Source organism: Rhinolophus ferrumequinum, chromosome 14 (assembly GCF_004115265.2).
Source record: "Rhinolophus ferrumequinum isolate MPI-CBG mRhiFer1 chromosome 14, mRhiFer1_v1.p, whole genome shotgun sequence".
Taxonomy (NCBI): Eukaryota; Metazoa; Chordata; class Mammalia; order Chiroptera; family Rhinolophidae; genus Rhinolophus; species Rhinolophus ferrumequinum.
In genome coordinates, this window is record NC_046297.1 from 60,990,425 (window position 1) to 61,004,804 (window position 14,380).

At 38.7% G+C, this 14,380-nt stretch overlaps 1 protein-coding gene and 1 pseudogene across 3 annotated transcripts in view; one reads left to right on the forward strand and one right to left on the reverse strand.

Annotated features, from left to right (window-relative positions):
* Positions 1-14,380, forward strand: part of FAM91A1 (family with sequence similarity 91 member A1) — a 42,761-nt gene continuing 28,381 nt past the window's right edge. For 2 of the 3 annotated variants that reach the window (XM_033126373.1, XM_033126375.1), the window contains exons 1-8: positions 8-333; positions 6,649-6,733; positions 7,904-8,055; positions 9,714-9,771; positions 10,473-10,540; positions 11,088-11,216; positions 12,461-12,551; positions 12,961-13,023. In XM_033126373.1, the coding sequence (XP_032982264.1) occupies positions 262-333; positions 6,649-6,733; positions 7,904-8,055; positions 9,714-9,771; positions 10,473-10,540; positions 11,088-11,216; positions 12,461-12,551; positions 12,961-13,023 (718 nt within the window). In that variant the 5' untranslated portion in view covers positions 8-261. Of the gene's footprint in view, positions 334-6,648; positions 6,734-7,903; positions 8,056-9,713; positions 9,772-10,472; positions 10,541-11,087; positions 11,217-12,460; positions 12,552-12,960; positions 13,024-14,380 lie in introns of all 3 variants that reach the window. The other variant, XM_033126374.1, reaches the window with a different exon arrangement.
* LOC117033898 (DAZ-associated protein 2-like) lies at positions 4,222-4,834 on the reverse strand (annotated as a pseudogene).

Consider the following 14,380-nt stretch of genomic DNA (forward strand, 5'->3'; position numbering starts at 1 on the left):
AGCCATTTCCGGCGGGCCGAAACTAGGAAGAAACTTGGAGCTACCGAGGCACCTCTGCCACCTCTCTCCGCTGCTCCTGTGCCCCGTGGCCCGGGCCGCGCCGAGCCGTCGGAAGCCCTGGCCATGGGGCAGCCCGGGCCTTGCGCCGTGTGAGGCGCGGGGCCTCCCGCGAGCTCCCCCGATAGGCCGAGGGCGGGCAGGCGGGAGGCGTCGTTCCTGCAGCGGTCGGGGCCGCAGCCGCCGGCCTGGGCGCCCGGCATCATGAACATAGACGTGGAGTTCCACATTCGGCACAACTACCCTTGGAGCAAGTTGCCCGCCAACGTGAAACAGGTACGGCCGCAACCTGGGGCCGAGGCCCCGCCCCGCCGTCACCTGCTCGCTTCGCCCACGGGGCTCCGGGCTGATTTCCGCCGGGTGACTCCCGCCCTTCCCCCCAACAGGGTCTCGGGAAAACCGCCCGGCAGCCCGGGGATGAGGAGGGGGCGGCTCTGGGGCCACAGACGCAGGATGGGGTCGTTGCAAAAAAAGGATGGAATGGTATCATACCCTGGACTCGCCTGGCGCCTTTGCCCGAAGCCTCCATTCAACCAGGCACGGGCTAGGCGCCTGCGAAACATTGAAAACACTTGACCCCCAGAACTTCAGGATGGTGGGAAACAGGCATGCTTACAGGTGATGGCAGCGCATACGTACCTGTGGTACAGCATATGTGGGCACACAGAGGAGGGACGAAGACATTGTCCAGGGAGTGTTGGGAGGACGTGTGGAGGAGACATTTAAATTGGGCCTTGCAGGATGAATAGGAGAGAAGAGGGGATAACGATTTCCCAGGGAGAGAGGCGTTTTAAAAAGCTTGGAAGAGTGAAAGAGCAATGTTTCGACAGCAGCAAGCGACTTAATATCACCCGAGTTTGGAGGTGTAGATACATTGATCTGTTTGGAGGTGTGGTTTTCTGAGTGCGTCCGGGTGGTAGCAGAGGAGGCTGGAAAAACAGTCAGGGCCAGAGTTTGAAGAAGCTTTGTACTTCATTTTGTTTGACGTTATTCTCTAGACAAGATGGGTTTGTGAAAGATGTTTCATTAAGAGAGTGACATGAGGTTTTTGCCTGAGAGTTAAGTCTCAAATGCTGGAGCTTAATTTTTACAAAGTTGTTTAACAAATATTTATTGAACACCTGCTGCGTTCTATGCCTTATTCTAGGTGTGGTAATTTGCAGCCGTCATCAAGATAAAGACCCTGCCTCCATGGAGCTTACAGTTTAGGAAAGAAAGATAGTAAATGAATTGCTACATAACATGGCAGGTGGTGTAAAAATCTTATGAAGGTCGTGATGCGTTTGCTCCATATGAGGCACCGTTTCTCTCATCATAGATTGACCCTAAAGTGCCTCCCATTCTGCGTGGTTGAGAGGGAAATTCTCTTTTCCATTGGGCAGTTCTATTTGGAAAATTTGGCATGGTGGTGGTGATGGTGTAAGGTTATTCCTTTGCCACCTCTCTCAGCTTGGGGGCTTAGTTCTGGGAAATGAATAAGGTTTGGCAGCGCATCAAATTGCAGAGCAAATGCTTTTGCTTTAAGATATCAAGGAGACAGGAAAGTAGAAAGATAAATTTAAGGGACTCAGAAATCTTGGCTGCCCATGTAGCATTTAGCTTGACCTGGAAGAACAAAACTCTAAACCTGAAGGAATAAGTTTCCCTTGTTAAGCTTCAATGAAGGCTTTGGTGGACACTTTTGTTCTTTAGGGTTTTGTTGGCATATCCAAAGACCACTGGAAGAACCAACAATTGTTCTTTTCTCTGTTTCCATCTTTTGTCTACTCTTCCTTTCACAAAAATAAATGTAGCATAAGGAAGAAAGATGGATGGTTCAATTATGTCCAACATGAATAATTGACCTTACTTAATATTGGCAAAAATGTTTTTAAACCTTAGTCATGATTATTAAAAATAATCACAGAACAGTGTTAAAATTAGATATAAACGTGACATCAAATTGAAATTTTTTGGGGGGTAAGGTCTCTTAAAAGAATAGCTGTTTTAGCTTAGGATAAGTTTCCACTTGTAGAAGGTGTTGCAAAGCCCATCTGTATTTAAGTTACTACTTTAGTCTTTCTCTAGCCTTGCCATTGTTTCTCTAAGTTACTGCCCCAGCTTTTATCTTTGGTCTCTTGCGTTAGAATAGGACCCTCCCATTCATTCTTCACACTATACTGGGATCAGGTTACTAAAATGCAAATCCAATCCTGTCACTACCCATCTCCTATAGATTACTTGCAGCTTCTTTTTGAATCTCAGATATTAACTCCTCCAGCAAAGTTTCCCTGACTTCCTAAATCTGGATCAGTTGTCTCGGATATGTTACCACTGCACTGTATTTCTTACCTGTAGCACTTATCCCGCTATGTTGCATTTTCCGGTTACATTACTTGTCTCGCTTTTGTATTTTAAGCACCTATCACATATTTAGCTTATAGTAAATATTTTTGGAGTGAATGAGTGATGGCATCAGTAAGAGATTTTTTTCCAGGTGATAAGTTCAAGCTCAGGCATTTTATAAGTGGGGAATATTCCTTGTATGGAAAGAATTTGCTTTTTGGCATTAGAGGTATTAAGTACTTTGATTGAGTTTACATTCACTTTTTTGTTTTCAAATCTTCAAAACAGTCTTTCTATATTTTTGGTATAAAAAAATCCACAAGTGCACCGCAGTATAGAGACATGTGACACTGAACTTTCATAACAGCCAATGATACAGTCAAACATCACATGTACAGAACACGAAATTTAGATGAACTGAAATTATAGGATAAAATAAAATAAAACCCAGTTGCCGAAAACAAAAATCAAAATATTAAGGATCCCTGAAATACTCTTAACCCTAATGAGATGTCACTGGACTCAAGTCATTTGTAGTGAGGCATTCATAATATGACCTCATTAACCCAGCTTAGGAATTCTGGGGAGCCATGAGTGGCTGCATCAGACACTCAGACAGTAAATGGCAACCAATTTTTTATCTGAAAATTTCCCTTAATTTGTCTCTAAAGTCAGCAGGATTATGAAATGCATCCTTCTCCCTGCCTCCCCCCACATTTAAAAAAAAAAACTGTTGTTTACGATAGACTTTGTTCAAACAAGATCAGTATTTCTGGCACCAAAGCAAATTTGGGTTTGATTCATGTATGAAAAGACAACCTTTGGGACGGACGGGTGGCTCAGTTGGTTAGATGGCGAGCTCTGGGCAACAGGGCTGCCGGTTCGATTCCCACATGGGCCAGCGAGCCCTCCGCAACTAGAATGAAGTCAGTGAGCTGACCCTGAGCTCCTGGGTGGCCACATGGCTCAATTGGTTGGAGCGCGGGCTCTCAACCACAAGGTTGCCGGTTCAAGGGATGGTGGGCTGCGCCCCCTGCGACTAACGACCACTGGACCTGGAGCTGAGCTGCACCCTCCACAACTAAGAGTGAAAGGACAACAACTTGACTTGGATGGAGCTGATGAGTCCTGGGAAAAAACACACTACTGTTCCCCAATAAAAAGTCCTGGAAATACACACTGTTCCCCAATAAAGTTCTGTTCCCCTTCCCCAATATAAAAAAAGAAGTTAAAAATCTTTAAAAAAAAAAAAAGAAAAGACAACCTTTGAGAAGAGTCCAAAAGGCACCTTCCACTTTTGGCTGAGGAGATGCAAAAGCAGAAGTCTTGGGGTCTGTGCGTAGGGCAGAGGGGCTTCAGAGGATCCTTGTGAAAGACGAGATAAAAGATGATAAGTGGGGAGGAGTGCAAGGAGAGAAGGAAAGCAGTCTGACTGTCTTTTCTCCTGCACCATTGATTCAGTGGAGGTCGGTGGGAGGGAAAGGCTAGGGTTGAGGGTGGGATGTGGAACAAAGGAAACGAAAAGGCAGACAAGTAATACAAAGCAGAGACTTAAAGGAGACTAAAGACCAATCAGAATACGTAATTTGGCCACTTTAATTCTTAGGAAGATCAGAGTTTCCTCCAAACTTAATTTGATGTTTATCACTAAAAGCAAAGACCAGTATGGTACAGTAGTATTACGCCAGATGAATTAAAGGAGGATCCTTAGGGCTGCTTCACCCACATTCATTTTATGAATGAAGACCTCCCCTACCTCAAAAAGCTTTAGGGAGGTACAGCTACCATTACATGGTTCCTTATTAAGTTTGAAAAGTGCCTGAAAGTTTGGGCACCAGAAAAACACCCCAACAACGTGTCTAAGCTGCACCTTCAGGCTAATAGGACTAAAACAGTGACATTGTGAGAAGTGCTGAAGGTTGCAGTGTCTTTCCCTGCACCGAGGTGGCCTTGGTCCTTCACCAGATGTAGCCACCATCTGTGCCACCCATGAAGACGTTTCCCTTCCTTTGAGTGACGAGAACCTTGGCTCCCTGCGTGACTGCAAGCTGAGCAGCATTGGAGGGCGTCCAGGGGGTGGAGAGGAGCCAGCAGGAGCCCCAGCTCCCAATCTGGCACCTGCGTCATACCCTCCTTCCACCAGCACTGTGGAACCAGGTGGGTGGATGGGGCCAACTGGATACTAAGCCACAGAAACGGTAGAACCTAAAGGTCCAACAGCCGCAGACTGGGCCGTGGGAAGCTACAGTGAGGTGCCAGGAAATGCAGCTGACACGTGATGACTGTGACAGCCCCTGGGTGCACAAAGCTCGCACGAGAGAGCTCTGAGTAGGCAGAGGGAGCATCAGCGTAGGGTGGAGGCGCAGGAAGATGCAAGGTCTGAGGGTCACGGGATCCCAGGAGCCTGCACAGCGCAGGTGGGCCGTGTTAGATGCTGACCTTTGCTATTCATGGTGGCTGCGGGTCCGGTTTGGCTCCGCGTCATGGACGGGTGTTTTTTTTTTTTTTTTTTTTTGGTTTTTCTTTGTCCTCTTCCTGTTTGTAGTCACATCCCAGTAACTTTTGATGAGTTTTTAATTTGGAAGTTAGTCGTATATACCAGTTCTCAAAACGGGGGGAAGGTGATTCAGATTTTCTTTTAAAAAATGTATTTGAAACTAGTGTTCAAAACTATTGCTTTTCTATGGGTGTGATGAAATATTTTTATGTGATATGGGCTATACTGGACTTTAAAAAATTAAGAAGTTGTGCTTTGGGCCATTAGTTCAGTTTTTTTTTTTTATAGTTTGCCAGTATCTTGTATTCATTGTTCAAAGCAATTTATAGTTGTTTTATTTTAAATCTTATGATTAGGTAGGGAAACAATACCTTAAAACAGAAGAGCAAATCCTCAAGTTTGGAAGTTGCAAAAATTTTAGCAAATTGCTCTGCGTGTGTGTGTGTGTGTATGTGTGTGTGTGTTTTGTGTTCCTGAGAAAGAGACTTTTATTTGGCATTAGAGCTAGAGGAAACCCTTTGAAAGTTTTACAGAAAGCCTAATATTTTGAGTCCCCTAAGTGTCTTCGTTACTGAGCCTGGCTTTGGTGCTACACAAAGGATGGTAGAATAGTTTCTCTATAAATGAACTTTATTCCTAACTACTTGTAATGTTAAAATGGATGAAAATAATATAAGCACATGCATTCCAGCAGTAGTGTGAGTTATGGTTTAACCTGTGATAAAACTAATTAATCTAGTTGCAGGAAGAAAGATTTTAATTTTTCTCACATCATGTCCCGTTTTTCTTAAATTACTTCTCCCCAGTGGTTCCAGTTACGTGACAGTGTATTTAGTTGTGAGTTCCATCTGTTTTGTGAAGATTGATTGCCTTAAGTGAAAGTATGTGTATGGACGTTTACCTGGGCTTTCAAAAACCTACGAGTAAGAAGTATAACTGGACCCTCTGATCTTTCTGTCTTTAGTCCCCTAAGATGTCTAATTTTATTTTATAGCATACTGGAAAGATCTTACCTAGTAATTAGAAGGAGGATAGCAGTCACGTATTAAATTAAGTTTATGGTTGCACATTGAATATAATGTTGACTATAATTAGGGAAACATATTCTTTGCTTTCTTGAGGACCCAGCTTTGAGCTTAAAACACTAAGTGCACAGCTAGAAAGTGTTTTGATCATTTAAAATATATATTGGAATTCTAAAATTGTCTGAATGTATGCTAATGAGACCATAAGGAGGTGATGTTTTTAAGAAACAGTCTTATTTAGAGGTGCATTTGAAATGTACATTCTCTAGAAATCTTAATTCTTAGTAAGCATAGCCCTAAGCTATAAATAATTATCAGACAGGGATCTGTCCTTAGTTGCTATTCTTAAGTTTAAATGAATGTAGGTACAGGAAACCATCTATCCATTCATCCATCTAACACACACGAATTGAGGACAGTCAGGAAGGATACCTATAGGTAGAACTTAGTGTTTTGTTAACTGAAGTTATGCTCTCAAACTGATCTTTTATGTGATATTAAATACTTGAGATGCTTTCAGGAAATCCTTTTAGAATGACAGACTGAAAATTAATATTGAATTTTTGCTCTAAATCTATAGCAGAAACTTAGTACTATAATATTTAAGAAAGTCTTGTTTTATTCAGTTCTGGAAATAGATTCTGGGATGAAATTAGGAGGCATGGTTTTGAAATTTTATGGGGAGAATGTACTGTTGTTTAGTTTAGAAGCTATTTTACATCCATTTGAATTTTTTTTTTTTAGAGTCTTGGAAATTCACAGCGAGAGTATGAAAAGCAGGTTGTCCTGTACAGCATCCGCAATCAGTTACGATACAGAAATAACTTAGGTGAGTAGACATTTTTACGCTGAGGTGGAAGTGACTGTTGCCGAATTATCATTCCCACGTATCTGTCCTGTCTTTTCAGTACATATTTCATTTTACTGAAATTATTATGTGTACGGACCTTAAGATAAACTCTATACCGACCTATCCCACCTAACCGCAATTTGCATTAGCAAATAGATCTTTCTAGTTCTGATGAAAATTACTTTTTAGAGTGTTGTTGAAAGGTTTATTTTTACCTATACAGTATTAATCTTGAGTCGAATGTCCTCTTTTTACTTTAGATGAGAAAATATGCCAGAAAAGAAGTACATTAGTTCTTAATAATTTTTGACTTTGAGTTTTGTTTTTGTCTCCATAAATTTTCCAAATAATATAACTTTAATAAAAACTCTTTTTATAATAATTGGAACAAATTCTAAACAGTTACTTCCTTCTATGTTTTTTTTAAACTCCTTTTATTTTTAATGTTTTTATTTGTCCGATTACTTTGGTCAGTCTATTCTATTGCCCTGTTATTTTTCCCTCCCAAGTGCTACTCTTATTTTAAGCATAGTATTTCAGAGATAGATTTTCTATTTAAATGTATTCTAAGGAAGTCAGGGGTCTTTGTACATTTAAAAAACAAAAAACAATTTTTAAAAATCTGCTTGATTTTATAGAAAAACTACCATTCAGGTTGGCTATCTTACAAAGTGATATAGTAAGAGATTTTATATATATATATATACACACACACACACACATACACATATATATATAGATACATATACATATATGTATATACATACATACATATATGTATGTATGTGTGTATATATGTGTGTATATATATATATGTATATATATACACACACACATATATATGATAAGGGATGAATTACAGCCTATGTTTTGTACCTTTTGGGGAGACATTCCATGCTTGCTTTCTTTGCTTTTTGATTTGGTAAGAATTGTTTCTCTACTTAACTGTCCTATTACACTCTTATATGTTCTTTAGTGTTTCTTGTGGAATAATTCTTTGTTCCAACTTCGAGCAGATTCGTTCTCTTCCAATTTACATACTTTTCTTGTTAATTAATATTGGTTTGTAAAGTAGTTCTTGTTGCATTTATACTTCTATGTAAGTATAAGACACCTGATAAAAACTGGAGAATTTCCTTCTTTCCCCAGTTAAACATGTCAAGAAAGATGAACGTAAATACTATGAGGAACTACTGAAATACAGTCGAGATCACCTCATGCTGTACCCTTACCACTTATCGGACATTATGGTAAAGGGCCTGAGGATAACACCATTTTCATATTATACTGGGATTATGGAGGTGAGTTTCCAGTGTATCTGAACCATTAGGAATGGGATGGGACTACGTGGCAGAGACACTTTGTAGGTGATGACCAGCTCTGCAGCTCTCAGCTACAGTGGACATTGTTTCTGAGAGTAGAATATAAGAAAGTCTGATGGCTACAAGTTAACTCTTTTAGCCACACTTGTGTAAGCAGTTGTCATTACCAGTGTTTTCATAGTGGAAAAATATCTGTGTTTATTCTGTGTTCTTGAAAGCCTTGCCGGCTCTGCTATTGTAACATTAATCAGTCTTTTATGTTAATAGAGTTGGTATAAAATGTATTGCTTTTGATACATGATTAAGGTTGAAAAATGTGAGTGACAGGATTGAACATTAAGCTCAGAGTAACTTAATGTGTTTAGCTATTTACTAACTGTAGCAAGAATAATGGTGATATAGACCTAATGTTATATCATACACGTGTCAGAGAAAGAGAAATATATTAGTAGCCCTGGCTGTTAATCTTTCTATAATTAACTTTGAGATGTTAGTCTTTTTCCAAGGGCAGTTTTAAGGCCTGTGTTGAATAACTTTAAATACTAGTTACATGCTGTGTTTAAGTGAGCTTTACGTAAAGATCGGCAACATTTGCTACTTAATTATATTTGAATGCTACTGTTTTGTGCTCACTAGCACTCTAAGAGCAGAGAGAAGCCTAGAACTAGAGGAGTTGGGAACTGGTAGTAACAGGGAGGCTAGCTCCCTGTATGATGTGGCTTCCTTTACAAGCGCTCCCTCTGCTTAGATCTTCATGGCACTTCATGGGCACTTCTATAGCCCCCCCGGCTCCTGTGTCCCTTTTGGAGGAAATACACAGTACAGCGTGGGGCCTGACAGCCTAGGTTTCTGTCAGCCCCTTTCCTGAGAACCGGAGTAGCATAACGAAGATGGTCCCCCTAATCAGTGAGTAGAATAGTTAGTTGTTGCTGTCTCTTTGATTATTTTTCTGGTGTTGTCACAGGTTTGGGGGAGATCACAGAGGGAGGTTTTGTCCCATTTACCAGCTTTGAGTAATGTCCATGTGCTTACTGCTGTCCGGTTTCTGTTCTTACACCATTGGGTATAGCTTCTGGGTTGAAAGTGGGCCTTGTATGCACAGTGAACATTTGGTTTATTATTGGAAAAACGGATGGGGGTTGGAAGAAGCTGGATACTGAGTTTAACTCTGCTGCCGATTGGCACTCCTAGGAGCAGAGATGACTAAGGTTAAACGCTTTGTTGGTAGTGCGTGTCTGAGGTGTGTGTTGATGGAGCGGGGACACGTTATTTGGCCTTTTCTCAGGGTGGGAGTCTAGGATTAGGTATGATGTGTGAAGAGACTGGACCTCTGAGCTCTAGCAGGTATTCCTTGCATAGCTTCCACAGGGCACATGTTACAGGTCAACTGTCTGGGATTTTAGAGAGCTGGGATTCTATGAGAAACCCAGACCTGAAAGTGTGATCTGTAGCTACTAGGTTGAGACAGGGTGGTAAGTGCCACAATGTGGCATGCGCGCCTGAGGTTGCCGAACTCTAATCTCAGTGCTTCATGTAATAATTGTCGTTACTCTGATTGGCTATGGAAATGTATATTTATATACATGTTTTTCTCTAAGGACTTTGTGCATTTAAAATTTTTAATTTTTTTTCTAAAGGACATTATGAACAGTGAGAAAAGTTATGATTCTTTGCCCAATTTTACTGCTGCTGACTGTGAGTATTTAATCACGCTGAAGGGGGTAATGTTTAGAGTGTGCCTTTGTGCATGCATGCTATTGTCGCAGTACCGTAATGTGTGTTTTAAACCTGAAATACTTGAAGGATGAGACCAGCAAGCAACACGATTGATGGGAATTTTATCAGGATACAAGTCAAGTGTAAGACTTAGTCTGACTATCTGAGAAGAGTATTTTGGAGAGAGAGAATCAGAAAAATGGCACTAGTTTATATATTTCTAGAGAATGAAGTTCTTTTTGATGTTTGGGTTGTGTTGTGTACCAAATGAGGGAAGAAAACTTGTATACAGTATTTTTACAGCATGATTCATAGTTGTTAGTAAGATAACTTGCAGATGTTCTGTTATGCTTATTTTAATGAAGTGTATATTTGGAATGCAACATAGTTCTGTTGTGTAAGAGGAGACTTCTGCTGAGAAGTGCATTTTGACACTAAATTGGGAGGACTTCTGCTTTTAAAAAATGTTCTCATTTAACATTGTCAAAAACCTTTATTCAGCTTGAATTCATCTCCTTCAGTTTCGTTTTATGTTTTGTTTGAAGAATTCCTTTTAATTTGATACTGATTGTCAACCAATGATGAAAAGATGAACAAAAGCCAAAGGTTTTTTCCTAAAAGACTTGTGAGTGTACTGACATTTCAAGATGTATTAAATGTTTTTAATGTCTTTCTTTCAGGTCTAAGGCTTCTTGGCATCGGAAGAAACCAGTACATCGATCTCATGAATCAGTGTAGATCATCAAAAGTAAGTTAATCATTTCCCTTTCTCATTTTTTGTCCTCTTTATCACAGTCTGAGTAATTTCTTTAAGTGGTAGAGAAAATGAATTGTAATTTCTCTGATCAAATAAAATATGCTTGATACAGAAACAATACAAAAACAGCTCCTCAGTATTCGCTAGGTTATATAGATTAAGTGATTATTGAATTAAAATTATTGAAGGCATAAAACACTTAGTTTATTTTTAAAAATTAATTTTGCCCTGCTGATCTTTTTACTTGGTCATTCCCCTCCCAGGTTTCACTTAATGGATGAGATGAGGACACACTTTCCAAATGCATTTTCATGTCCTGGTTTTCATTTTAATTTCTGGATTTCCATCCAGATCTAATGATTAGTGTTTTGAAGTAATTTATTTTGAAATAATTTGAGTATGACTTTCTCCATTGAATGTATCTAGAATAACAGATTTTAAAACATGAGAATTTAAAAAGCTGTTTATTTAGCCTGTTAGAGACACTATTATTATATGATTGATAAGAACAAAAGTAGTAATTTTAGATTGATTGCAGATTGTACTGTTGCAGAAATTTTTCAGAAGGAAAACGGCCCGTGATCTTCTGCCAATAAAGCCAGTGGAAATTGCCATAGAGGCATGGTGGGTGGTCCAGGCTGCGTATATCACAGAAGATGACATAAAGGTAGTTATCTTGAAAAGCTACACGTAGGATTTTTATTTTAAAAATTATTTTTAATCATAGTTCTATAGGGTTTTTTTTGTTGTTTTTTTTAAATAACATGCTTTGGTTTTCTTGAAGAAAAGGAAACAAATTCAAAAGTTTTAATGATCTTAGGCTAGAAGATTGGTGGGTTCCCAAGATACTCTTTAATAATGAGGGATACTTGGCTTGGCTCATGTACAATAATCTAGAGATTTTAACTAGATAGAGATAGCAGGTTTATGTAAATTGAGGTGATACTGCAGCTATCAACAATAATACTGGCTAACGCTTTTTGAGCACTTGCTGTGTGCTAGATGTGCCAGCTATTCCAAGTGCTTTTTATGTTTTCTCATTTATTTCTCATAACCCCAGAGGTATGGATTATTTGTACCCCATTTCACATATGAGGAGAGTTGAGCACAGAGAAATGAAGTGATGGCTCAAGGTCCAGGATTTTAACCGATAGTTTGCTATGGAACCTGCATTCTCAATTACTGTGTTGAACTGCTCAGGGGTAGGTGCTTTGGCAGGGCGAGAGTGTCAAGGTTAAGGGAAACGATGCTCCCAGTGGTCAGACCACATTTGATGCAAGCCTTATACATCTTAGAAGAGCTGCTGACTTATAGGAAAAGGGTGGGGTGACGGACAGGGGCCCGAGAGACCAGGTCGTATCTCTGGCGGTTACAGAAATGTAAGTGAGCATGTGGGCTTTGTTTGGTGGTTTGCATTCTATTTTACCGCAGAGGACAGATTAATTCCAATGAGTGGAAAGCTCAGAAATTTTGCTTTAGTATAAGCACTTCCTAACAGAGCTGTCAAACTGTGTCATAAGATGGTAAACTTCTTGTTACTGATAATAATGTGGAGTTTGAATAAACTTCATTTTTGAGAGGTTCGGAATCACAAATGCATCAGGTACCAATTCAAAGAAGCTGAGTAAATATTGGTACTTATTAGTGAAGACTTGCAACTTACCAGCAAGTATTGATATTTGTAGTTACTTTGTTCTCTGAATTTTGTTGCTACCGTAGCATCTTGTTGCACTTTAATTCATGGTTCTGGGCATAGCTTTGATGTTCGAATTGTAGAGTGATCAATGAAAAAAATCTATAGCTCATTCAACAAATGACATATAATCTGTGGTTTAAACATGAGTAGATTTGAGGAGACATGAATGCGTTAATTTGGACAAACCTTAATTGAAAATCTGTTGCTTTTCTTAGATATGCACTTCGCCTGAGAGATGCGCTATTGATAAGATCATCGATGCAGGCCCTCAGCTGGCTGGATCACTAGATTACAATGTAGTACATAGTAAGTGGTTAGTAGAAATGGTCTTTTGTCAATGTAAAAACTTGTTTTAAGCCATTGACAATGAATAGCAATTATTTATCAATTAGGTAAAAGTAGCAATATTTCCTAAAGTATGTTATTGTTTGAAATGTGACCTTAGTCCACTGTTTTCCAGTGTTGCTATAGTCAGTCACATGCAGTAGAAATTAATACAAATAAATCATAAGAAAAATTTTATCGTTTTCGGCATATTAGGGAAACCTCGATTTGTAAACTTGAGTATAATTCTTTTCTAATTCTGTTTTACTTTTTTCTTTTTCGCACGCATAGCATTCAGTTATAAGAATCTTCACAGAAAATCAGAAATCTTTTTTTTTAAATTACTTATGTTTCATGTTCTGTCTAAAACCAGGTACTTTTGCTTCTGTAGGTTTATATAACAAAGGATTTATTTATCTGGATGTACCAATATCTGATGACAGTTGTATAGCAGGTAAGTATGTGCTAATATTTTTCAAGGTTCCTAGAATGACGACTGGCTTCTCGGCGCTGCGTGTCTGAAGTTAGACACAAATGATCCTAGGATCTTCGATGTTACAAGTTTTTATTAAAGAAAAACGTTTCTTCTCTTTACATTGTAACACATAGTGGTGGTTTTACTTAAATTTCTTATTTTCATTTTTATGTGATTTTGACATATACACTATATTAAAATAATAGAGATCTGAGATAAATGTCTCACTATCCTAAATCAAATTATTGTTTTTTCTAAATGCCTTTTAGTCCTGTTCAGTGCGTCAGTTTGTACAGATATTCAGTAATATCATAGAATTGTATATTCTCCATTTTCATTTATTTGTACCTTACATTTTCATATCACTACCATCTTTTTTGTCTTTATCTCCTCCTCCCTTCCTACTTCACCTGCCCTCCCTGAGTAAAATCAATATTAAGGCCCTTGTGTATTTCCTTCTACACTTAAAGATGTATCGATTTATTAAACAATTCCTCTATTGCTGGTCATTTAGGTTATTTCCTTTTTTTTTTTTTTTTTGCTATCATAGTGATATGATTAACATCCTTGAACACAAGTGGAACTTTTTTTTTTATAGGTTACATTTCTTACCAATTTATAGAAGTACTCGTTATATTTCGGTTGTGTGTCACAAATATGTTTTCCAGCATATATTTTAACCATTGTTCTTGTTTGTGGTATCTTTTACCATACTAAGATAATTTAGTACTTGTGTAGTCAAATATAAAGTGTCAGAAAACTCCAGCGAATAGCCCTGCTATTAACAAGTGATGAGAGGGCGTATTAAAAAAATACTCCCTCATCAGTGTTGAATCTTGACAGGTTATCATGCTGTAGTGTGTCCTTTATTTTTATTACATGTGTTTATGATTCTTTAATAACACATTTTGAACAATGTACAGATATGAATTCTGTTTTAAACCTGGAGGACACCTGAAAAAGTAAATGCCATAACAAATGAAATACTAGTTTTAAAGTTTCAAAGGTTTTGCAAGGAAGAGATTTCTGAAAGACAATCTCTTGTCTTTCAGGTGGTAGTAGTTTTCTGTCACCACTGGAAAATATGAAAGTATTACTCAAGTTCCTACTTTCATCTGATAAACTAATGTCGACTCATTTGAGATCCACCTAAAAAAGATTGGTCTTTGATTAGTTTATTTCATGGAGATTAAATCACTTGTAGGATTTATGCTCAACCATCAGAGTCCTCTCTCTGTAGACAGGGTTTATATGGCCTTAACTTTGGGAGTTTTAGTAAACTTACTATGGAGTGGGTAAAATAAATCAAAAGATGATTTTAGTTTTTATAAGTTAG